The 27,524-nt window shown below is 38.1% G+C and overlaps 1 protein-coding gene across 5 annotated transcripts in view; it reads right to left on the bottom strand.

The window, feature by feature from the left end:
- Positions 1 to 8,667: 8,667 nt before the first annotated feature.
- The window catches only part of trdn (triadin), a 112,877-nt gene continuing 94,020 nt past the window's right edge, over positions 8,668 to 27,524 (bottom strand). Inside the window, exons 1-6 of one of the 5 annotated variants that reach the window (XM_010741430.3) lie at positions 23,437 to 23,952; positions 17,958 to 18,156; positions 15,522 to 15,563; positions 10,681 to 10,728; positions 10,151 to 10,282; positions 8,668 to 9,456 (exon numbers count right to left, since the gene is read on the bottom strand). In XM_010741430.3, the coding sequence (XP_010739732.2) occupies positions 9,434 to 9,456; positions 10,151 to 10,282; positions 10,681 to 10,728; positions 15,522 to 15,563; positions 17,958 to 18,144 (432 nt within the window). In that variant the 5' untranslated portion in view covers positions 18,145 to 18,156; positions 23,437 to 23,952 and the 3' untranslated portion in view covers positions 8,668 to 9,433. Of the gene's footprint in view, positions 9,457 to 10,120; positions 10,283 to 10,680; positions 10,729 to 15,521; positions 15,564 to 17,957; positions 18,157 to 23,436; positions 23,953 to 27,524 lie in introns of those variants that run through there. The other 4 variants (XM_010741429.3, XM_019261428.2, XM_010741431.3 and 1 more) reach the window with 4 other exon arrangements.

Genomic DNA, 27,524 nt, shown 5'->3' with positions numbered 1-27,524 from the left:
AGGAGGAAGAGGGGAGTGTGAGCGATAACCAGCCTGCCGCAGGGAGAGTAAGGCTAAGTGGCAGCTAACGACAGAATGCAGATCACAGGCTGACGTGCACAACTAGACTGTGGCCTGCCAGCTTGTGCAACAGAGTTTTGTATTCGATATAAACAGCCTTGTGGAGCCAGCGCATGGGACTATGGGACCTGTGTGTGTATGTGTGTGTACATATACATATACGTGTGTGTGTGTGTGTGTGTGTGTTGGGAGGGTGGATTCTGGATGTAAGGGCTAAAGAGTGCTTTGGGAGTCGAGCCAGGAGGGATGTTGCAGCAGCCCAGGCGGGATGACTAAAGCATGAAAGGAGGGCTGGGTACAGTCCCTTGCGAGGGGGGGGCTCTGATACAGTGGATGGTGTAGACTGCAAACCTGCAGCAGCACATCTACGATAAAGTGTGGTACAGCACATCTTTAGAACAGAAAATTGGCCTTGGCGCAGGTAGAAGACATCCATGAAACAACCGCCGACATAAAACCACCTTCTGTATTCGTCTTTTATTTTCTATGGCTTATGCCTTCAGATCATTCAAATGCCTCTCCGGTGAATAAAATCCCCTCTGCCTTAAAAAAATCCAGCATTTGTTAAAATACTGATTTTTTTCAACTCAAAGCATATTGGAGTCACAGCATGAGTCACGTCTTCATTTATTTTCAAGTAGAAGAAATTAAAAGCAGCATTAGAATTACAAGTCTTCATGTGGCTGCCAGTAAGTGTGTTATGGTACGCTATTAAATGTGGGATGGTTACAAAAACATCTAAACTCTTAGAAAATAAAATCATTTCTCTCTCTCTCTCTCTGCAGTCTCAAATGGCGTGGGAGCTTCGACTGATCATTTACTCTCTTGTTGGGTTCTGCTGCGCTGCTGCTTTGAGTATTGGAGTGTGAATGTTTATGTGTGTGTGCGTGTGTGTGTGTGTGTGTGTGTGTGTGTGTGTGTGTGCGTGTGTGTGTGTGTGTGTATGTCCATTCTCACTGCTGTCTTCCCAGCAGGAGCCAATCTTCTTAAAGAAAACACACAACATCAAGCGGTCGTGTTATTTGCTTTGTGTGTGCTCACGTACTGTAACTCCATGTGTGTTTGAATGCAGTGTGCATGTTGGTGCGCGCACATATAAGTCAGGGTGTATCCATGTGTCTGTGTGGGTTGTTGTGTGTGTGATTGTCATGGGAGTGTGATTCCTTTGATCACTACAGCAGCATGGAGAAACAGATTACCTTTCAGTGCTGCGGTGACAGAAAAGCGCTCTCAGGTTGAAAAACCTCAGCAGCAAATTTAATATCCTTCTCATTCCGGCGACATACACTGGGCTACAAGAAGTTGCATGGGGAGATGAATTGAATTTGTTTGCGAATATAATGCTAAATAGTCTGACAATATCTGTCTTATTATTCCATTTTTGGAAAATAGAGAATACGGCTCTGTAGCTGCACTGTGCTGCGCTGGGCTTTTAAAAAGATTGAACCACGACACTAAATTCAGCTGCAAGAAGATTAAAATGGATCCCCAAACTATTGATATAGCACTATCACTGTTGGCTGGAAAATTATAATTAACTACAAAGATGCCGGTTATACGATTAAATCAAAACTTTCACAGGAGCTGGTTATAAAGAAGAAAGTTTTTATGAGAATGTGGATTTTTTTTCCGCTTATTTTTATCAGGCTGTCAGTCCCAGCTGACCTGTGTGAGAGGCAGGTTACACCCTGGACAGACTCGTCACAGGGCTGACAAACAACCAATTTTATCTCATCTACTGTATCTTCAGTTGTGACTGTGCTGTTTCTGCTTTTTACCAGAAAGTCACTTCTTGTGGCGAGATGTGTGTGATCTCTCACACACTTACACCATCTTAGGTTTCCATCCAAATGTAGCGCAAATCTAACCAGATTTCGAGACATTTAGTAAAAGAAAATGAGAATCAATGCGTGTTTCCATCCACTACTGTTACGCAATTATTGGTTTGTTGATTTGTCGGCAGTAGGTGATGCTAATTTTCAGTCAAATTAGCGCAAACAGTGAGAAAAATGTATGAAAATGTGGTATTTATATTAATTGCACAATGCAGTTGTTTGCACAACCTGGACACTTGCACATCTCACTACCTCACCATGGTGCTACACTGTTGTTGTTTCTCTATTTATTGTATATACTTTTCTCTAAATTTAAATTTGCCTTTACTTTTTATATTTTATATTCTATATATATATATTTTTTTTTTTTTTAATTTTATATTTTATATTTGATATTGGGCTGCTCCGGGACCAGGGGAAACCAATTTTCGTTTTATCCCATGTTTACATGTGTTGTAATGACAATAAAAACTCCTTGAATCCTTGAATCCTTGAATTTGAGATACAGTCTCCTTATTCATACCATTGATAACACAACTGTATCTGTAACCTACAGTAAATATAGAGTTGGGGCCAACAGCCAGTTAGCTTAGCTTAGCATAAAGGCTCTGTCCAAAGGTAACAAAATCCACTTACTAGCAACTCTAAAGTTTAGTACTATTTATCGGCCATACCGTGTTTGTTTATGAGTAATAACAATTTTTTTTTATGTGACTAACATGCAGCTGTGTTTTTACCTGGTGGAGACAAGAAGTAGTAGCACATAACACCAACAAAACCAACTGTACCCGTCATTTTTGTATGGATTAAACAAATGCTATACAACATGTTCATTTTGCTTTTTCCAGTCTTTAAGCAAAGCTAAGCTAAGTGTTGTTCTTTAAATTAGCACACAAACATCTTGGCAAGAAAGTGAATATGTGCATTTCCCTAAATGCCATTACATCAATGATTGAACAAGATTAAGGTTCACTCGTTAATGCTCATTGGTGTACATTGCATAGAAGTCAAGAATTATATTTGAGGGTTTCATATTTTTCTGCAATAGCCTGGTCATATCTAGTTTTGAAAATCATCCAATAACATGCTGAGAGAGTAATAACAGTAACAGCAGTATCCTACAGCAACGCTGGCCAGTATGTAGACTCCCGCAAACTCATAATCCAGTCATATGTTGGCTTTTGTGCTTAGCGTTTAATTTCTCACTAATATTGCAGATGAATGAAGAATTATTAAAGATGGGGATCTGAAGATGTGTGTACAGTAAACAGCTTATTGTGAGCAGGCAGAGTGCTGTAAACACCGTCTGTAAACACACTGGACTTTTGTCAACATGAAACTCATCATGGGGTGAGCGTGATCAAAGGTTGGTTGCACTGCTGGTCCTGAAATCTGTTTTGGATTTATATGAAGGATGGGAGAAATCAGACGATAAAAAGTCTGCTGTCTCAAATCAAAACATATCTGGAGCCAGAGCCTGACAGGTTTCATGATTAAGTCCTGTCCTCTAGTTAAAAATATTGTTTTGTGTAAGTGTTCACAGAGTTCAATGATCACACACATACACGTTTGTTTATACAAAACTGATTCCAAAGACCTCATCAGAAGCTGGCAACCTCTGCCTCATGTAACTCAGCTGTAACAACATTTTGGATCTGGCATCCCAACAAACCCCTCAACAGCTGTTGATGTCGGATCTTGTAGAGGAGGAAGTATTCTGATCCGTCTTTTTGGATCATTAGTGAAGCTTCCATCAGTGTTTTGTAACTTGTTTTTCTTTCATCCGCCAAGTATAATCCTGTCAAACACATTATCCCCAAAATGTGTTTTTTGCCATGTTATTCATTTTTTACAGTCATTATAAAACACTGAAAAAAACTTTGATATAAATATTGTTGCACACTGAGACTGAGCAGCTGCCATCTAGTAACAATGTTCTCATTAAACAACACTGACAACTTTTATGTGACCTTGTAGACTACATTTTTCTAATAATGCACGCTACATCCTACATGCTACATACATTGCTAAAAATGATTGTAACCAATCATATAAGAGTCAGTCTCCATAAGCTGTTAAAATGCCCAAATTCACAGCAGAAATAAACATGTTTACAGCATTTTTATATAATTTGCCTGTATAAATCATATTAAGGCTTTAGGTTATGGATAATTAACAGCATGGGTATACTTTTATTGACAGCTAGGTGCTGTTACAGATGGCTTGTTTGAGCACCCAGGCATCTTTTGCTCTACCTCAGGTCCGTCGATGATCCACGGCTTTACCAATTTTCGGATTAGACGGAAGGTGAAGAGGCAGGACAACCAACATGGCGGTGGCAGCTTTAAGCGGCTCTTCAGAAACTTATGGATGACATCTTGCATATGCTGTCCATTCTTTATATTTTGATGTGTATACTTGAACATTTTAAGTGTGTACAGCTCTGAAACTCACCAACATGTATCTAACTCAGTTGTTGCTGCAAAATAATACCTGTTGAATAAACGCCTTAAAACTTGACACCCATCAAGAGTGAAACTGAACTTCTGAAGAAGATACTGCTTGGAGATTAAGGCTTTTGATGGGACGCGGGTAGACTGATGATGACATCTTCACTTCACCGTTATTAAATATTTAACACTAATATATTTCTTTGAGAACGTGCAAAACACACAGGTTATCTTTGAGATCGAAGATGCATAAAAGACATAAAAGCAGACGTATTTGGGTATGTCATAAGCATTTTTTCATGTGTGTGTGCATATGTGTGCATGCATCACTCCCGCTGCTGTTCAGCTCTGTGTAATGCATATAGCCTGAGGGCCAGGGTTGCCAGGTTGTGTAAATAAATTAAAGCAACAAATTATGTTTAAAAGCTTCTCCCTCAGGCCAGGGAAAACTAAAATCCATTATTCATGGCTTTTACTGCCGGGAATCTAAAGGCAGGTGTGTGTGTGTGTGTGTGTTTCTTTTTGTCAATTATTCAAAGATTAACCGCCCTTACCCCATCAAATTATCTAATTGATGAAACTGAATACTATTTACATTCTGATAATGAAAACCACATGCATGGACGTTGAAGCTCTTTTCTTCTTCGTGCTGTAAATGTAGAGATTCTTACTCTCTGAAATCTAGTCCAGGAAACTTTTGAAAGTTGGCAGCAGTTTTCCTTTGCAATCAGCAATCACCTCCCAGTGAGCAGTAGAGAACATTGTTAAAAATGATTTCTTGCACTGTATGTTTTTTAAAGCTTAAAAATATGACACGCGTGTGTGCTGATGCTTTCTTTAAAATCTTAGTTGAAGATTTTTCTAGAGGGTTAAATGCTTTGCTGAGCAAATATCATGTATTTGAGGTGAGCAATTGGGGGAGGTGTGAGGACGAGAGCTGCAGCTTTTCCAGGTCACCTGACTTATAATCCAGGTTAGTACAAGGCTCTCTCTCAGCATGTAGTTAGTACCTCCAGCAGGAACCTTCTTCACACATGACCACACCAACCTGGCTCCCCTCTGCTCCACTCTGAGTCTACTGTAGCAGATCCATTATTGCAATGAAAATACTGCTACTAGTTATAAGGATCTGTGCATTTAGCTTTGGCCTTTACTGTTCCTGTTTTTATTTTTACCAAGATTGATAATTAATACAGCTCTCATGTTTTGTCATGTTAGTGCAATACCACTGTCGTAAATATGCAAATAAAACATGCATATAAAGTAGATGCCAGCTAATATTATTTACTAGTCAAACATCAAGAAGCCCAGCTCTTTACAAAGCACTCACTAATGAGAAAAAAAGTCAGTCTCAGATTTACTTTTGTCCAGCAGCTTGATGCTCGGTTGCTCTCTCCCTTTCTCTTCTTAGCTTCCTCTGTCAATGTCCTCTTCGGTCTTTTTGCCTCTGTCATCATGTCCATAGATGCTGCTAAGCCTTAATGCTGTACCTACCTAACTCTTACGTACCCCTACATACCTCTTGCAGATGATCGTACCTGGAGCACAAAGTTGCATAGTGCAGAAACAGACGACAGACACCATTCACCTGATTGCTGCCAGCTAATTTATCTTTTGCACAAAGGGAACTGTTTCCATTGCTCCCAGTTTTTGTGCTAAGCTAAGCTAGACATCATTATATAATACATTTAAATTGATAGTTTAAACAGGTTAACAGTTATTATTGGTGGCTGTTATAACTTCTCATCTAAAAAAACTAGTTTTCAGCATGGTACAAGGTCATTACAGGATAAGAATGCAATCCTGTTTCCCACGCTGTATCACTTTGTTTAATGTTGTTTGTACAACCAAACCACACAGTTTAATTAAAAATAGATCATCATTTAACCCTTCATTCTTCTAAATCATTGTCTGGATGCTGCTCAGCTCCCAAACAAACCATTAGCAGAATGAAAGCAGTGTTCATTTGCTGTTCATTTACCTAAACCATGATGTGATGTTTTAAGTGTGTATTAGAGAGGATGGAGTGTTTGCTCTTACAAATCAAAGGCTCCTTTCATTAACATCCCCACAGAGAAAAATAAGCTTAAGTTAAGTGATTTTTCTTGAATGTTATCTTACCTTTCTGGAAGCTATCAAGACATAAGCCCAAATGTACTTGTTCTAAAGTTGATATTTTTTATTAGTCACCTTTACTTCTTATAAACAGGCCATTATATAATGAGAAATGTCTGATATTATTAGTGTATCTTGCTCTGAATATATGATGTCTAATGCAATGTAATTTCCAGAATCAACTTCCTGTACTGTCATCTAGATTTTCCCTGCTTACAGTGACATGTTCACTAAAGTGTTGTTATGGCTCCATTAGAGCTGTAATAAAGTTATGATTTCATTATTTTAATTTTGTAACAAATTCATTACGCCAGAAACACAATCCCACAAAACTGATTACAAGCCGACTCGTTCTAATTAGACATTAATGTGTCCCATTTACATTTTGTAAATTACGCAAATGTTTCCATTTGACACCACAGACAATATTAGAAATGAAGAGGCAGATGCAGACATTATTAATTACATAATTACAGCACTACATTTCAGGGGGATTTTTTTTTTTTATTATTATTTTTAATGTTTCCCCCCACTTTATTTATTTCACAGCTCTATTAAACTGTTTGTTTTTATATGTAGATTTTACAAAGACTTTTTTTTTATATACCGGTACTACAGTATCTCCTTTGCATAGTAAATTTGTTGTTGTTTTACTTGTAATGAAGTATTTACTGTACTTTCTCTGTGGACTGAATTGTGTAGTGAAAGTGACAGTGGTGGAAGTAAAAATAGCAGCATTATAGTATAGAAACAACTTTGTCACAGGTAAAAGTCTAACAGTCAAAACTTTACCTGAGTAAAATTACTACAGTATTAGCATCAACATATACTGAAAATACCAAAAGTACTCTCTTGCAGAATGGCGTATTTGAGAATAATGTATTGCATTATAATTAACAGAATAGAATAGAATATCTTTATTGTCATAATGCAATGCATAACGAAATTTGAGCCATCAGTACGTACATTACATTCATATTGCAGCTGGTAGAGCTTGGCCTCAATTTTTGTTACTATATATGCTGCCGCGTACCTTGTGAATGTCACTAAGAGATCAATTAATTCTAATCTTTAATCATAAGAATATATCATAATTTATTAATCTGATTCTGCAAAGTAACTAGTAATTTAATGTAATTTAAAGTAAAGTAAACTCGTAATCTCTGAGATGTAGTGGAAGTATAGATTAACAGAAAATGGAAATACTCTAATGGAAAGTAAAATTCCCTTAAGTTCCTCAGAATGTGTACAATGTGCTTTGTTTCCACCACTACACCGTTTTTGTGATAGACCAGCGAATATTTTATTGTGTCTCAATGATTTTTGCTTCATGCATGTTTCAAAAATATCTGAATAATGAATTGTTTTTTTAACATCTGTGAAGGTTCTCAGTATGCAATATGCTTTAAGCAATCGCAAATATATTTCTACAGGCATATCAACGTTTCAGGATGCAGTAGTCTATTTTTTGCCTCTTTTTATGTGAAGTCTTAAAAATATTTGTAATGCCCTGTTTTTGCTCATGTTGAATTACTCAGGTTATTTGAGGCCATTCATATATCCTGCTGGTGATCTTATGCTCAGGCTTAAAGTCCATTTTTCTTATTTTCCACCTCCTTTATTCAGTCCCGTTTTCTTCTAACTGTGGGTCACACTGTCCTCTTTATCTCAAGAAGAATTATGAATTTGCAGTTTGCTCTTTTCTCTCTGTCGCCCACCAACATCATCTACTCCGAATGCTCAAACTGCCTGGTGGAGTCACACAGTCGGATACTGCAGGGGCCAACTGCAGGCAAATTGATCCCTATCTCTTCTATGTGATCTTCCTCCTGGCATAACTGTTCATCTTTGCGCCCGGCACCGTACCTCATCATTTGCCTGGTGTCGACTTGGGGGCTTGTTAGTGATTGGTCATTTCCAACTCAGACCACCAGCTGTTCTGACAGATAGGAGAGGCAGAAGAGGGGAAATGAAGGGTCGCCACAGTATTGTTGTCGTTATATAGAATATACACATTCTGAATATAACTGTGTAATGTAGTGTGTGGAGTCCCTAAAATACACTGTTAAGTTGATTTCTCATTATGGAAATTGAAAATGTGAAATGGGGAACAGTGTGTCCAGTCTGTAAGACTGAATCTATTTACTGAATAAGAGCAACAGAGCAAAAATATAATATAATATACATGTTACATAATATACTATGTTTACGTGTGTGTAATCACCTGAAAATAAGAAATGTGTTTTTATTTAGAATGAGGATTTTATTCAGACGCCGTGGGTCCTCTTTTATATAATCCTCCATGTTGAACTGCCATGTATCTACAGTCACCCAGAACAGACTAAACTAAACTAAACACTGGCTCTAAATAGGGCGTTACACATTTGTCACATGTTTCGTGATCACTGTAGTTTCTCCTAGATGCGAGGATAGACAGTTGCAAACCACAACAACGTCACTAGCTGCTACAAAATCTTAGACATGGCTTCTTTTTTAGAATGAAGAATTAAATGTCCCAAAACAAAAAAACACAAAAAACACAAAACAAAGAAAAAAATCTGAATTTTCAATCCAGTCAACTGATATAAAGCTTTAAATTGAGAAAACTTTATAATGAAAACTGTTTTTTTAAACATCAAGTTTTACCTTTTAGGGTAAAAACAGAAAAAAAGTGTGCAGAACACAGATATGGACTATAATAATGTCTTAATTTATTGTTTTAATTACTCACAAAAGAAACAAAAAGCAAAGTTTCAGATCGACACTTTTTAGCCATCAAATTCCAGATAACGACAGACAGACAGACAGAAACATAACTGTGATAAACTGTACATCCTCCTCTTCCTTTTGTTTCTTAACATCCTCTCTTCCTCTTCAGTCAGACACTCTTGTCTCTATGCTTCCTCTCTTCCTCTTCCTCTCTCCAGCTCTTCATACTAGTCCTTTCTTCTCCTCTCTCGACCCTCCTCTTGTTTAGAGCTCCTCAGAATGGAAAGCTAAAGGACAAGAAGAGAAAACGAGGTGTTCATCCATCCCAGTAATTGCAGAAATAAATATTTGGAGAGGAACCTCTTTGCACAGAAAAATCTCTCTTTACGTACAAAAACAAACAAAACAGCTTCAGTTTCTTGGCCTAGTAAGCAATAAATATTCGACTGTCTGTATAAAGGAATAGTTTCTTTGACCTTGCACCTCGTCCACTGTAAATGAACAGCTTCTGTGTTTATGGTACAATAACTCTGACTTACATTATTTCTGTCAGTCTAAGACAGAAAGTGTTGTTGCTCAAGTTAAGTTCAGTTAATTAACAGTATTTTGAATGGGCCGTTGGTTCTAATAATTGGATGAAGAACATGAGACATTTATTTTATGCCTAATGCATTCCCACAATTTAGCAGGTTAAAGTGGGAATCATGTGAATTATAACTCTGTTAGTCAGTGAGTGACAGCTCCATCATGACTATTATCTGCTTTGAGACAGACAGGATGTATAGTTTTTCAATACATTTCCACGCTGATAAATCCATATTAAAATGACTCATCAATGAAATGGTGAATAGAAATGTCCTGGATTTGATGTTAAGCATCTTTTTTGTGATATTAGTTATTAACAGTCTCCGTCATTAAATGGTTAATTAGTGCGAGATTATGTTTTCTTACATGTGAGGGTTTCAGTTAGCTGGTGAATACCTTCCTCCGCATCATCAGGAGCGACCAGGCTGGCCGCAAAAGTCCAGATCATCTCCAACCAATCAGTGCTCTCCTGAGCTACGACATCACCACGGACTGCAGCGGTGCTTGATCTCATTGGACGAACGCCACCTAAATGAAAAAGAGATTCAAAAATTAGAACAATAGAAGAAAATAGAAGAAATATTTTTGAAATGTTTATACCTGAGATATTTGAACAAATAAAACTGAGCTTGAGCAAGTAAATGGGGGGTGGACAAAATATCGGGAACTTTACTAGTCAAAAATTACTGTAAAGTTGGAGTTATTTTACACTTTTCTGACACATTTTTGACAGCAAATGAACATGATAACACACCATGCTACCACACACACACACACAGTATGATTCATTGTACTGTAAGGCTCAGTCTGGTCACAGCAGGGTGCCAGAGAAAGCAATATCATATAATATTAGATATATATTTAAATTTAGCACGAGGAGTGACTGTGAATGTAATATGTATGATGGCTACGGAGTTTCTGCTTGCCTCTAGCCCTCAAACCTCTCTTAGCGATGGCAGCAGGAGGAGGGAGACCTGAGGGGAGAGACAGCATGACGTAAAGTGTAAAATACAGGTTGTAGAGAAACAAAGAAAATGAGAGGGTGACAAAAGATAACAGAAGAGACGATTCATAAAGAGAACAATGATCAGTGGCCTTCTTAGCACTGCATATTTGCCATTATCAATCGTTCACACCCAAACACAGCTTCAGACTTATTGTTTTGCCGCTATGATGGCAAACATGATAAAGAAATAATGAAAAATCATCACACACAAAAACACGCTTTTCATCGTACAGAACATGTTAGAATCTTATCCGATGCAGAGCACATGCTGAGTGAGAACACAGCAACAAACAGCAACCAGACAAACACGTTTTCAACGTCCCTGACAGCTTTATACACTTTTAATTCCACTTTACAAGTCTGAAATCTTTAAGAACGCCAAATAAAACGTTTAGTGATACTTAATAGATCAGTAACAAAACAGATTTTGAGTCGCCAGGTTTGTGTTTATCCTCCTCCAGCAGGATTCATGCTTTCATGTTTTTTTAACAACACTAAAAAAAACAGCTGAATTAACAGATAATTATACATTTATGCAATCGAATTAAATGGTATGAAAACCTCTGATGCTTTTTGGTGACTCATTAACACTTTTTTTTATGTGCGGAACTGTGAACAATCCCGAGCAGTGTCATCGCTTTGAATGTGGGCGGAGGTGAAATGCTGCCCTCTGTGTTTTTATTTTAGAAAATGCCAGGAATTACACATTGCAAATAAATTAAAGCAGCGAGTCAATTATGCCCAAACTATTATTGTAATATTATTAACTGTTTTTGTTTTATTTTTGTACACAGGCCCCTTCTCTGCTATTCACAATGACTTTGCCCCAGCGGCTGCTCTCATTAATTAATCTCTTTAATTTTCCCTCTCCCAGGTGGAAGAAGCTTTCTGCCTGTTGCCCAGTGTGGAGGAGTCATATGATAGATTCTCATAAACAACTGATTAATGCAATGACATTTCTTTGATTGGCACTCCACACACAGTGCAGGAGACACCAGGAATAGAAGGCATTTCCCCCCTGCTAACGCTCGTCCTTTGTCGCCCTTTTCTTTCCTTTCTACCCTTCATCTGATTCGTTCCATGTCTCTTATTCTCCTCATTTCTTCCTTCAAGTCTATTTTCTGTCTTCTGTCTTACTTTCATGTTCTCATCCTGTGTGTCTTCCCTCTTCTTTTCTGCCTTTGCTTTTTCGGCTTTGTGCAGCGGCGTTAGCAGCCACATCAAGATGATAACACACACAAAGAGGAGAGAATAAAAATACAAATTGTGCTGCTGAGATAAAAACAAGGAACCCGAGAGGCTCTGAAAAACCACTTAGAAGGAAAAGAGCATAAAGTAGCTGGAAGAGACTCATCTGAGCTGGATAAGGATACGACGCAGAGATTTGTTTTGTCATTTTTTCTTTCCTTTTTCTGCTCCTCCTGTTCTATTTCTTTTTACTCCTTCCTTCCTCTTTCAGTTTTTTACGTCTTCCCTATCTCCATTCATCCTTCCTTTAATCCTATCATCCTTTCCTTCCTTACTCTTCCTTCCCTCATTTGACGCTGACCTCACATTCAGAAGAGTGATGTTGCAGACACTTGACATACTTGAGTTTTACTTGAGTCTAACATCCCATCAGTAACACGGCATGGCCGTAGCATTTCCATCTGTCTCAATCTAAATTGTTTTCCTTTGAAAGAAGAGTCGTAAACATTGTTACTCATTTTTGCCTCTCTGTCGGAGAAATAAGGTTCCATAAGGTGACTGATTAAAGGCAGTGCTGCTTTTTTTGTCTCTCCTCCTCCACTTTCCCTTTCGTCTACACTTTCTTCCCTCTAGCTGTTTTCTGCACTCTCTACCTTAATCTCTTCTGAATTACTGTATTTTTTCATACAGTATGTACATGTAGGTGTGTGTGAGTGTGTCTCTGTCTCCCTATTTCTATATCTTTTCTGATGCTGCTTTGACTGTTTGTTCTCTCTCTCTATAAACACACACACACATACAAAAATCTCCGTGCTATCTCTGCTCTATGACAACAGGGAGAATTGCATTTCTTTTTCTTTTTTTTATTGTCCAAAAATGTCTCCTTGCTGTTTCATTTACACACACTGGCCTTTATTGAAATGTCATGATGGGAGAAAAGCCTTGTGATTAAAAATGCAGCCCGGCATTTTGTCATTGTCAACTTGCAAATATTTGCCTGAGAAAATGGAAGATAAGTACAACATATATACGCTGCTTTTCTTGCACATTTTCTCCTCAGCTCCAGACTATCCTTCGTTCTCAGAGAAGAAGATTTTTTTTTTGTACTATTATTGATAATCGTGTATGAAATATGGGAGATGAATGAATCAATATCATCCAGTGACTCTGTTTTCCATTTTCTCCGTTTCCTGGATTATCATGTTAGCCACATCCATCTGAGCATATTTTTCAATGTCAGCGGTCACAAGAAAATAGATCTGCAAAATTGAACAAATGATTCAATTTGAAATCCCAGCATTCCTCCATCGGACATGTGGCTTCTTAGTCAAACACAAATACACATGCAGGTCCACACTAGTAACACAGGCACACATGTTGAGCTGTGACTGGTGACAAATTAAAGAAAAAATGTGAATAAATGAGTGAAATGTAACAGATGCAGAGCATAAGGGATCACAGCGTGGTTTGATAAGTATAAAAATAATGTGAACACATGCTGTGGCCTCCACCAGATCTCAATTAACCCAATTGTATACCTTTGGGAGATTTTGGAGGGACGTGTCAGATAGCACCATCATCAAAACAGCAAATGAGGGAATATCTTTTCCAAAAATTCCAAAAAATCTTCAGAGTTTCAGGGATTTGGGAGAATTTGAGATAAGTAGCAGCAAAGTTGTTCTGGTGGGTTGTGCTGGTAAAACACCTTTCTAGACTAGACTTTTTCTTTTAATTTGCCACCCATCGCTAGCTGAGAGATTTGATAAAGACAGACTGTTTTGCATTTGATAACAGACCAGAACAGGAATACATCCTAGTGAACAAGTTAACAAAGGTTACATTAGGAAACAATGCTTAAAAGGGTAAATTAACTCTGAATCACTTAAGGTAGCACGCCTGGTCACACATATTCCCAAGGTCAAGAAAGATGCTCAAAACATTACTGATTACTTAAAGACTTGATTCATCCAAATCCCAATTAAAAAGGAGAAATTCACTCCAATTGAACCACTATGATCAGTCGATTCATTGGTAGGGATGAAGTAATCTGCACAAATCTTTAATCAAATTTAACTTTGGTGAACTTTGACATGAGAAATTGCACAACAAACGGAGAGCCCAAAATGAAGAACGCTAGTTTTATTTAACCCTCATGCATCATCAGGTGACATGTTTGCTTCTTGTTAGTCTAGTCTGCCTGACTCACTGATCCTTTATCTGACTGTAAAGTGAAGCCAATGTGGAAGTGCCGAACTGCAGTTCCTTGTATGGCCTGTTGAGGCTGGCTACAGAACAACTCTCCATAAGTCCCCATAATAAAATGCCCAACTTCAAAGCAGAAATAAACATCTTTACAGCCTGGTACAAAAAACAGTTTTGCTCTCTATAGCTAATTTCTTCATTCCTGACAACTGTACTGAGGGTGAATTTTTATATAACCCACCAATTCAAACTACATTAAGCATTAAAGTGATGCATCATTAACAGCGTGGACGCTTTGATTGACAGGTGGGTGCCGTTACAGGCAGCTTGTTTGAGCACCCAGGCGTCATTCAGCTCCACCCACGCTCCACGTCTTTGTCTATTTTTAGATTAGCCAGGGGGAGGCAGAGGCAGGACTGCCAAGGTGCCAACGGCCAGACCCACCACACTGTGAGCTTCAAAACAGCTCTTTGGAAACCTGTGGGTGATGTCACGGATATGACGTCCATTACTGTCTATGGTTAGAGTCTATGTCTCTGAAATAACAGTAATATCACGGTGCTGTACATGGAGCTGTAGTTCTACTTTTGGTCCTATAATATCCTCTAGACTGAAATACTCAATTATGTACTATACTGTACATGCCTATATACTCTGTAGAGTAGTATCTTTGTGATCAAAGGGACACGCAGCAATGTGTAGTCGCAGAAGAGGATCATAGAGACACACTGCTGCCTGTAGTATTCCTATAATATTGCTATAATATTTCTATGATCATTCAGTAGCATCTGTGCTGCTAAAAATACATCCCCAGACCCAAAACTTGCCACTTGGCCAACCACCTGCTAAAAATCAACAAATCATCAACTAGTTCAAAGACAATATAAAGATTGTGTGATGAGGGCGTTAGTCAGGATAACCCACAGACACTGTTGTAGACAGAAGCATTTTCTACCAAAGCCACAAAATACTAAAAAAAAAAAAAACGCCCACAGTCAATAAGAAAAATATCTGAAAATCTCAGCAAATGTGTGACATGCCCCCCCCCCCCTTCAGGGCAGAAAACTAGCTCTTTGTAACTAGCACAGTGGCTTCAATCATTGTAGGTATCATGGGTCACAGCAGAGGTTTAGCGTTTGACAGCTGGTGCTAAACACTTGGAAACACGTGGAAAGTTTCAACCAATAAAGAGCTGATCTAGTGTTGATTTACCCTTTGTCACATAGAGAGTCCCACATTTTGAAATACTGGACACACACCAGGCAGGCATCATATATATGTTGATTATCTCTGTCTAGTCTGTCACAGGCAACGCTCTAGTACATGCAGTCAAACTGTTAGTGTTTTGTTTTTGTTGGTTTTTGTTTTTACCGGGAGATAAACACACGGGGTCGTCACAGTATGATGTGTACTCTTTGGATGGGATGGCAGGTGATTGACAGCATGAGGATGGAGACGAGGTGAAGGAGGGAGGAGAGTGAGGAGAGGAGTTACAGATGAGTGTGTTGGATGTGTGAGGCAGGTCTATCCTTACACTGTAGGATAGTCCGAATACACGGTGAGGTGTAGTAGTTGTGGGAGTGATAAGGAGCAGATATGAGTAGAATTGATGGAAAGGACATTATCATGGTAAATTAAGTGCACACTGTTTATTGAATTTATTGATTTTATTGGGAATTTATGTGTCAGGTACATTTAAAACACTACAGTGCATATGCACATATGACTATAAGGTAAACATTATTTATAAATAATTTATGCATCATTTCCAAGAAGCATTCTAAAGCTTTCTTACTAAATGTGGGGGAAACAGAAATGTCCTTGTCCTTGTACAACACTTCCTTATAGATAAATTTCATATTTTCCTGTTTATCTGACAGGAAATGAATTGGAATTAATTATTTCCGAGTGTACAAATTTAACACTGTCTCTACTTTTCTATAATTAGTGCCAAATAACAAGATTTTCAGAAAACGTTTAGTGAATTGTAATTGTAAAAGGCACAGTGAGAAACACTGAGATGAAACTGCAGGCTGTCATCCCGTAACACAGTTTTAAATAGTCCATATTTGATAATGTTGCCATTAAAAGTAACACTGATTCAGTAGATAAGATTATAATTGTATTCATTTTAAAACTGTAATTTTCACATTAACATCAGTGTTCTTTTGTTTAAATGCAATGAACTCATTATGAGAATGTTAACACGCACACTAACATGTTGATCCTATTTCAATTAAAGTAATACCTCAAATTGTTGTTGGAGTAGAGCAGAATACAATATTAATCAATGGACACTAAAGCTAAGTTGCCAGTTTACTGGATTTGTACAAAATAAGCAAATATATGACATGTCAGTTTTAGCATTATAGTGAAGGAAAGCCAAAAAAAAATTCTGTTTAACTCACCTGTTCAAATTATATATTATATTATTATTATTATATTTTATTATATATTATTATTATTATTATTATTATTATTATTATATATAAAAGTGTTGGCGCTTAGATTGACAGGAGGGGGCTGTTACAGGTGGCTTGTTTGAGGCTTCACTTTAGTGTATAGTATTTTTTACAAAATGACAAACTTTTGCTCCACATGTAAAGTAAATAGTATGGTCACATGAATATAGCTAATTTTTTTCGCTCAGTGTTTTAAATTTTCCGATCTAGTTAACAACCCACACTTTATGTTTACAAGAGTGTGGCCCGGTTGCTTTTCTTGATTTCTCCTGTTGTGCTGCAATCTGACATTTCTCATTATCTCAAGATATAAATGAATGGACGTGCAGAGCCTTGTAAGGCTGATCACGGAGCCAGTACATAGACAGTCTTAAGCAGAACTGAAAATGTTTGAAGAGAGAGCTCTTGACTGCTACATTTACTTTAATCAATCAGTTACATAGTTGTGTTCTCAGGGAAATTAATTTTCTGTTATCTCATGACAATGAAGTAATTAAAGCGTGATCACAGAAAATGAAATATGATCACGCAAGACAATTAAGTCATGAGCTGGAGATAACAGAATTAAAGATGAGCGGGGAAAGATGCTGCCAGTTTCTGTAGTGCAGCGGACAATGTATAGAAGCTGAAAGAAGTTCTCGTAAACCAGAGAAATCATTACTTTAAAATTATTAAATGCTTTAATAAAGGGTGCATGTTAACACCTGGAAGTGCCCTTTCAATCCATTCTACGAGTGTATGAGTCAAAGGGAAGATGAGGAGTGGATAGACTTCAGCATGTACACAGCTGTATTACTACGCTGGTACATAAACTGTCAACTCGTGGACTATTTCATGTTAGAGTCTAAGTAAACGTTTGATTGTGAGAAACCACAGTGTGTTATTTTCAATACACCTGTCTGTCAAGTGGGGGGAAACACACTGCGCCCCACGTGTCACTTTAAACAGTGTTAAAGCAGCACAGATGTTGAGACGTCTGAGACAGGTGTTGTTATTAATATCTTGAAAAGAGAAATGAAATGGTGTGTGTCCTCTAACTTGTTTGTTGAAAATGAGGACCTTCATGAGAACATGTCCACTTTTGAAGTCTGCTTCAAAAATGTCTGAAATGTTGTTGAAAAATGTTTGGATGAAATACGGATGTGTGAATAAATGGGTAGAAATTAATTGAAGTAAAAGTGTCATGAAGTATAATAAAACATCACAAGCACATTAAAATCACAATATGATGGAATTATAATCTTTGTTGAATTATTATTATTAAAACACATTTTTACTTAAAATGCAAAATGTTAAAATATTAAATTAACAATAAAAACCAAATCACAACAGTGACTCTTGTTACCTGTCAGAGTTTTATAGTCAAGCAGATCAAAGAGAACGATGGCGACTCCTGACCATGTGAGGATCAGAGCCACAACCAGCAGCCAGGCCATTGGAGAACTAAAGGTCAAAATGACATCATCCAAAAATGACCTCTGATTGGTCCGAGCTGCAGGGACTGCCGCCCCGCCGTTAGCTTGACTGCTCATTGGTGAAGAGAGCTGGGAACAGATAGAGAGAGAAAGAGAGAGAGACATAGAAGGAGACAATTACAAAAGAGATTGTAAGAAAATGAACCAACCCGGGTAGAGAGACATGAACAGAAGTGTGGAAGAAGAGTGGAGGAAGCTCAGTCTAAAGATTTTCACCCAAATGGAAAATGGAGATTTAATATTTCACCATGAAGTATGATGGGTGACCAGAGACAGATTTGAAAAACAAGAACAAAAATAGCTACAGCAGATGTAATATATATATACATTTACATTACTTTATATTTCCTACTTTGTAAACTGCAACATATTTTCTCCATGCTCGTGCGTGCCGTGCGGCTTGTTTTGATCCGTGTTCCCAGTTTGGCTTTCTGCTATAAATTTCCGCAAGCCCAAGGCGAGATAACACGATGACATCATCAGAGTTATTTTCTCAGACCTGACAAAGCTCCTCCACAACCACAGAAGACGTTATACAATTGTTTTTACAAGCTAGATAAGAACACCTGCATCCAGTGATTTTTTTTTTTTTAAGCTAGATAAGAACACCTGCATCCAGTGATTTTTTTTTTTTTTTTTTTTTACAGTGAACATTGACATTTTAGAATCTTTTAAGCTGATATGACAAACTTGTAAAGAGTTGCTCTCAGGTAGCATTCATTTGACCGCATATTCCTGCTAAGCTGATTAATGTAAAGTAACATTCATTCTCCTTTTCACACCTTCTGCTCCTGCAGCCCTCTCAAGAGTTGCTCCCCACCGGCCTCTGAAGAGAATATATGTCTCCTTAGCTCATGAATGCTACACTATGTTCACCAGTTGGTTGTTAACTGTGTCTAACTGCTGTTTGGTGCTGTGCAGGTAGCGTACAGTAAGTTCCTTCTTTTTTTTTTTTTGCTGAAACCAGCTGCCTGCTGCATTTTAAAACGCCGCTTATGAGAGCAGTGGGAAATCCAGTTGAAAGACACTGAAAGACCAAAAAAAAAGCTATGTAGAGCTGAGGGGAACTGCAGCGTCAGGGGATATTTTCCTGTGGGTTCGTTACTTGGAGCAACACCTTTCACATAGATGTAGTTATTTTAAATTGTTTCCATGAAATATTGATTAAAGCAGTGTGTGTGGGGAGTCTGCGTGGGAGTGTGTACCTGAAATCATCTCTTCGCAATATGCCCTTTTAACTTTGATGACAACAACATCTGATCCCGCAGTGTAACCTTTTCTTTGCTGAGAAAGGAGTTTCTAATTGCTGATCTCACCATTAAAATTGGCAGTATCTATAAACATATATAGATTGCGATGCAATTAGAATCTGCTTCAGAAGGTGATTAAAAATGGCTGTCTGGGTCCAGCAACAAATTGCCTGGCTTTTTGGGGTGGATTGGCAGTAGAAAACAAACTTCACAATAAACTCTAAAAACCTTGGGAGTATTGTGTGGGTGGAAAGCTCACTTTGCTTTAAGGCCTTTGGTTGAGCGTAACACAGGGTTACAGCACATGCAGATAGTGTGGCATGATATTGACATCTTCCCACCATGAATTCACCACAGGGCCCAATTTGTGTAACTTTAATCTGTCAGTGATATGAGTAATATATACGACAGGCATGCCTGTTGCATTCACGTTAGCATTTCTTTTGATTAATGCACACAGCAGCTGTTTATTCACATGGATGTCAGTGAATCATTCAAGTATGTTGTGTTTTTCTTAATGCTGGGATGAGAATGACAGATAGGAGATGGAGAAAGAGTGGGAGAGAGTGACGAGAGAGAGAGAGAGAGAGAGACAGACAGACAGAGATTGCCCGAGGCGATGAGGAGATTAAATTCCATCTTACTTTGAAAGATCTGCTCTACAAGACAAATTACTTCTCTAAAGAAAGTTTTCATCATTGTATGGTAGTGGGTCGTATGCCATAACATGATTACGCTCCCACGTTAGGTTGTTTGTGTTCATTATGTGGCATGCCGCGATGAACGCCTCAGATGATTTATATATCCCTCTGTCACTCTGCCTGCCTCTCACACAGCTTATCTACAAATACAAAGTGATAGTTACACTGTGGTGAATATTTGAATTAAAATAGGACTGATTCATCTGGAAGAAATATGCCCTTCTCAAGCTTCTTAATGAGGCCCTGAAGGATGCGGATCCACTTAAGTCCTGCGCTCTGTGCTGGTCCAGCTGAGGCATTTAACACTATTCGTTATGACAGTCTAGTTGACACAATTAGGTGGCGACTTGGACTCTAATGGTTCTCATCTTCACTGTCAATTAATAGAAGCTGAGTGTAAATTGGTGACAATGTTCCCTTGTCTCCTCATTATATCATATATGTACCTCAAGGCACAATTCAGTCTTTTTTCTTCAATATAGAAGCTTCTACTTGTGAGTTAAACTCAATCACTTGAGTAAAATAGCTATATTATAGCCCGCGGACCACATGAGCAGAATATAATCTAAAATAATTCAAACAAGTTCTGAAATAAGATTTTGAAATCAAGAAATGGTCACAAGATCAGCTAGAGGTTGATTTTGCTGTCACTCTGCCTTCTTCACACCGTTAACGATGTTCAATGATAATGATATAACTGATACTGAGGAATTGTGCTTTCTTCTGTTAATTCCTGACAGAATTTTACTGCTAGCATATTCATTCTTCAACTTCCCTTGTTGTTATGCCAATCCATATTGGCACCAGTAATCACTTCATGCTTTATCAGATGACATAAAGATAATTTAGTAATGGACTTTCATAAAGTTGGGGACTTTCAGTCGAGATATCTAGATATTTAATACTGTATGGGTCAAACTTCAAAGATGCTGGATCCTACATTTACCATAATGCAGTTCTCTTTCTTTTCAGTGCTTGCCTGGTTAATGCCTGTTTTCAAACACCATACCCAGTTTCATACTGTGATACGATATGACACGGCACGATGTGATGTGGCACGACACAACGCAACACGACACGACATAATACGCTACGATACAATACAACACGATATGACACAATATGATACGGTACTCTTTGTAAAGTTTCATTTGTTTGATTGTGCAGTGTATATGTAATCCAGGAGCGTTGTATGATGTGAAGAATTTATATGTTTTGATTCAGTAGCTCATCTCAGGCTGACCTTTTTGTTACTGATTTCAGACAACACACCACGAAATCAATTCAACATGATTCCGCCTATGCACGCTTAAATGTGCATTTGTGTATGCATGTGATTAAAGAAAGCAAACCATTGATTTGGTGCACAACAGCTGTCGTGTGTCCCATTTCAGATGTTGAGCTGAGAGCTCTTGTATATGCCGGTGTGTGTGATATAAAAGCTGACCATTGATCTAGTGCCCTGGCAACGGTTGGTAAGGCCAACATATTGATCCGCAGCAGGTAAAACGGTCACAGTGTTACAATAGCAGGGGGTTGGAGTGCAGGCTAGATGTTTTACAGCAGACAGATCAGAAAAAAAGCTGCACCGTGCAATCATCCACTTCACTGTTCTTCTCCAAACTATGTAATTACAGTGTAGTTCTCCTACATAGCCCATCTTTTATAGTTATAGCGTCACCAGCCTGCAAATATATTTCCCTTATGTGTATGTGTGTGTCCTCCTTTCAGACCAGATGACCCAGCCCACCTGTTGTTACCACCAAGTGCTGCTGAGCTGAGCTTCACACACAAACAAGGGCACCAACTGCTGCTGCTGCCTTCACACCAAAGGAATGAACAGAATTAGAACGATGTGCGTGTACGCTACTGACGGTATTTAAGGGCAAATGAAAGGCGACAAAGGCAGTTATGGGAGTGTGAGTCATTAAATGCTTCCCCCTTTTTACGATGACTCAGACTCAGAAAGAAAAATCGTCACGGTATCGCTTAGAAAGGAATTTTGATAGGTATTATTACATGTGGTAGGTAGAGTTTATTCTACTTTAGACTTCTATTGCAATACTCTCCTATTTGTTTATATGACAGTTAAGGTTTCCGAGTTACATTTCAGGTTAAGCTTTTACCTCAAAAATATTTGATAAACTATAACATTTTTATAGATTAAAGTGGTCCCCAATCCTTTTGGCTTGTGACCCCTTGAAAAAAAGGTTGATTGGGGCAACTTTTCATGTTCAGATGTGTATTAGTTGTGTATCACAGACACAAATATTTCACGCTAACCAAAGATTAGAGAAAACATAAATGCATGTTTTGCTCTTCTTTTCTATATAATTAATCATGTTATGACCTGTTGGATTTATCTTGTGATCCGTTGGAGGTGCCCAATCTCTAGGTTGGACACCACTGGACTAAACTTTAGTCCAGTTTAGTCCAGAAAACAGTTAAATAATAATGCTTTGTACACATTAATGCAACAATATTGTTACTTTTTTTTATAAAGGACACACATGCTTCTTTCAGCTCTCATCATTACTTAATAGTACAATATCAACGTGGCATTAACTTAAAACCACACAAGCATAATACATTTCATCTAAAGGAAAAAGACGACTAAAAGATTTTAAGTATTAAGTATATTCTCATATGTGAATGTAAATGTATTTTATGTGCAATGAAAGCAGTGAGTTGTCAAACATTCCTCTTGGTTACATTTTTAGCAATTACATGATGGCACTCTCTATAGATGTATACTATAAATGTAACTGATCATTTCAACTTAAAAAAATAAATACACCTCACATGAAACAGTTACAGTCGTGTTCATATCTTGCATCTGCCCTGAGGCCCTAATCTGTGTTAAGGAGCCACACTTGGTGTGCACATTGCTTTATTTGAAGGGTGCACAAGCCAAAAAAGGTCTATGAGTGAAATTATGCTTTTTCAATATATTTCATATTGACAGTGAGTGAGTAGGAGTTAACTACCTTTCTAACTGATCACTTTAAGTGGCAATAGAGCAACAGTGTGGCGTTCAGTCATGAAGAGGAAAATGTGAAAGTGTGTTCGTTTCTCTCACTTTAACTAATCTTTATCACAAGATGTAAAAATAAGTGAATGTGATAGTACATTTGAAAACACAGCAGTGGAAATGGTTAAACGTTAGCTCACATCCACGATGGACTATAACACAAACTGTCATTATTTAGTGTTATTTACAAAAAAACATTACAATTCCTTTAACACCATTAAAGTTAGAGTTTGGAAGTACACCCTGAATATCAGCTAACCTTTAGTACATAAGTAGCAATGAGACTGTGTGGACAGACCTCCAGCATTCAGTAACATCAGTATCAGATCATTAGTTCAGCCAGACAAAAAATGGATTTTTACTGCACCTTGGACTTTTGAGTTTGCTGGATGTTCAGTGATAACCTTCAGTCCTTCAGTGGCTTGGGAAATGCAGTGTTACCATAGAAACAAGCATGTAACTCCTTCGTTAAATCCTTTTTGGCCCCAGCTGATTGTAAAGGAAAGATGATAGAGGCAACACTCAAATCCGGCAGCAAAAAGCACACAGCAATTGTGCTAAGCTTGGATCACAGCACTTCTAAAAATACACTAAAACCTTCCCCGCAAGAAAAAATGGAAAGAAATCCATTGAGCACTTTGTTTTTTTTTTTTTATTGTTCTTGTCAATTTCTTCTTGAAGGTTTAGTTTGTTTCCAAGAGTTAAAGTTTCAACTTGATTCAGTTTTTAGCTGGTTAAAGGCTGGAGAAAGTGAGACAGAAAGAGAGAGACAGATAGAGGGAAGCGGGGAAAAGGGGTTGACCTACTGAGAGTCACCCTGCCCCCTCTGAGGGTCCAAAATAGAGAGATAGCGGAAGTAGAGGGAGGGCAGAAGGAGAGGAGGAGGGGATGAGAGGAAGAAAACAGGGTGTATAGGAGCAAAAGATCAAGAGATGGAGAAGAGAGAGGAATAAAGAGACATAAAGGTCGAGAAGTCTTCTGTGTTCTGTGTCTCGGAAACACCGAGATTATTAATCATGTTTTAATGATGGAGGCAGCCAGAAGCAGCTAACAGCTGATGTTACATCAGTGTTTCCTCCTCTGGGAGGCCCATTACTCCAAACCTTACCTGCCCTGTACTGACCTGTTCACTGGAAAATATCAGACAATTCCCTTAAAGTCAATGACACAGCATATCACTGATACTCGCCTGCTTTAATATGATTTCACAATGGCAAATGATTGATGGGTCATGCAATAACAGCACCAGTAGTTTTAACACATCAGGAGACAAACATATTCACCCTGTGCCCTTGACAACAACTTAAAAAATACTCAGAGCTTTAAACTTCTTAATCTCCCAAACATTTTTTCACTGCCTCCATGGGAAACACACCTTACAAAGTTCCCTGCATTGTCAAACAGAGGTCAGCGCTGAAGAGTAAATAAGCGAATAAATATCTAGTCGAGCCCCATGTGAGTTCTTAAGGTCTGTCAGAACCTGTTTTTTGAGGCCCAGTTTAAACGAGGGTGTGTGTGTCTATGTGAGAGAGCAGTGGGAAGGAGTAACTTGACCCCCAGTCTTGCCCTGGGAGCCTGCACTGCAGAGGCTATAATTAGAGATACAGACAGCAGCTGGTGTTAACATTGGACTGGACTGCTTTATATGTAGGGCGCACCGAGGGCTGGGGGGACACAAACACACACCACATACACACAAAATTCAGGTCCAATCTCCTGTAAGGCCATACGCAAGACAAAGTTAGGGACTGTATGAAAATTATTAGTGTTGGGAGGGGCTAAACTTTATATATATAAAAAAAAATCATGTTGTTACATGATTTGTTGGTATTTGTTATAACAAGAAAACTCACATATGCTGTTAAAAAAACTTGAATTATATATGTATTGCAGCATAAAGTGAAGGTGGGAAAACTTTCAGTAGAGATAATTTAAAGACGAAAATGTATGAAAAATGAAATGAAAAATGCTTTTTCCAAGCTTTGTAATCTTGCATCTCTGTGTTTATATCTTGACACATGTTAACTATATGTCAAAACATTTTTGATGACTCATCTAGAAGTTTAGATGTATACATATATGGATCCAGTATGCCATATGTTATATAAAACCAATTCTCCAGTCTAGCAGAAAGAGGTGTGCGTTTGGATCATGAACAGTTGTATTCATGACGTCACCTACAGGTTTCTGAAGAACTGTTGTGAAGCTCAGAAAGTGCGGTGGCTCTGGTCACTGCCACTCCTGCCTCTACAGCCTCCCAGCTAATCTAGATATAAGTAAAGACGTGGACACCTGGGTGGTCAAGCAAGCCATCTGTAATGGCACCTGACTGTCAATCAAAGTGGTCACGCTGTTAATTACACATAACTTTAAGCCTTAATATAAATTTAATGGATGAAATTCAGGCTCAGTACAGTTGTCATGAACTGGGAAATTAGCTATAGAGACCAAAACTGTTTTTGTACGAGGCTGTAAACATGTTTATTTTTGCTGTGAAGTTGGACATTTTTCAACCCTGAAACAGAGACAGGATGATTGTCCTCTGCCATGTCATTATTTCCAAAAACATTCAGCCAAGTACTTTTTACAAATTACTTTATAAGCCCAGTGTTCTGTCTATAGAAGCAAATTGCATGTTTAAGCTACAACCTACAACCAACCTATCTACTTCTCGATAAATACTGACAGGACTCCCTGTTATAAAGTTCAACACGGCCACCTAATAAATGTTTACTGTTGGCCTCATTTTTAGTTATTTGTCTGTCATTTCTTTATTTTTTGTCAGATAGCTGCTGCTCACACAAATGCACACACCCGTGAGAGATGTTCTGATGAAACAAACCATCCAAAGTAATTCTGATGAAACTAACAGCAATCAACAAGAACAATGCTCATGTCTGCAGTACAGTAGACTCTATGTGCGTGTGTGTCTGTGTGTGTTTGAGAGATACACTGAATAATTCTTCATTCCATCTGTACCTGAAGATATTAAAAAGGTAACACAAAGAAACATCCTTGCAGCTATGAGTCTTTCCTTCTGAGCATCGCACTCAAAATTGAAGGATATTTTTGGCTCTTTGAAATTCTCAAGGATGGTGCATGACGAAGTTGTTCCTTCGGGCGCTGGCTGGGGCTCAGAACCTTGGACAGCGGCTGAGGTTTCAGCACCTTTGACAGTGAACGAGGACAATCACACACACCTGTGGCTGCTAGGATACACATCTGGATCTGATCAGGATCCAACACCCCAAGGAAAACTGCTATCCTAAACCCCCCAAGGCTCTGTATTGTGTGACTCCAACTTCCTATCTCCTTCATGGCTTTCAGCATATTTAAGCTTGAAGATTCTCGTGTTACATTGGTTCTTGTCCATATCTTTTACTACTGGTGCAGTATGACCTCTAGTCATATCTCTAAGACTCCAATTACCGCTGTGTCCAAAGGTCTGAGTCCACTAAGAATGCAGATACTAGTCTACATATCAACCACAAGGCTAGGACCAAATGTTCTTTTCTGATGAACCTTCTCGAACTTTTAGGTCTGCTGAGTTGAACCGGTTGCCTCTACCCACACAGGGTAAAAAACAAACAAAAACAACAGAGAAGCTATAGGCTACACTTGGAATATTATAGTACAGTACAGCTGTAGTAGTATTATTGTAGTATTATAGTGAGTATTCATAGCGACAGAAGAATGTATGTTAGGGTAAACAATGGCTATGTTTCATGACAAGATTATATTTCTCAGGCAAGATATACAATTATAATGTATGTAGAATTTATTATGAACTCAAATTTGATTTGCCTTACCTATCTGAACGGTACCCTCTGTAAAATATTTGCATTTTGAATTTTATGCCAGCAACCTGGGTTGTGATCTTCGCCATCAGACAGCACAACTATGATGCCAAACCCTATTCTGCACAAATAACTACAGCATGGCTCTGTAGTAAAAGTGTCCAGCTGCTAAACTGACCTGTCTGCAGTTCAGATTTGTCATATATTGATAATGTTTGGCGCATTATGAAACAAAAAAATATGACAAAGGAGACCTTTGAGCAGCACCAAGCAAGGATTGTAGCAATTCGTCTCTTCAGTTCCCAGATGCTTACAAAGAAGAGGAACAGAGTGGTAAACATGACTCTGCCCCAACTTCTTTGAAATGTGTTGTTGGGATCAAATTAAAGTATATCATTTCACAAAAACAATAAACACAGTGTGGGGGATAAAGTATTCAGATCCTTTAATTAAGTAAAACTATCATTAACACACTGTGAAAATACTCCACTACAGTCCTACATTCAAAATTATACTACTTATGTGTGTAATTATTATCAGCAAATATACTAGAAATATGAAAAGTCATTGTGCAGTGAATGCTCCCTGCTGTTTATCTGATGTTTTTGGATTAATATTACTGCTGCATTAATGTCTATGTTGCATTTTACTGCTGTTG

The sequence above is a fragment of the Larimichthys crocea genome, chromosome XI, assembly GCF_000972845.2.
Source record: "Larimichthys crocea isolate SSNF chromosome XI, L_crocea_2.0, whole genome shotgun sequence".
Taxonomy (NCBI): Eukaryota; Metazoa; Chordata; class Actinopteri; family Sciaenidae; genus Larimichthys; species Larimichthys crocea.
This window is presented reverse-complemented; position numbering and strand designations above follow the sequence as displayed.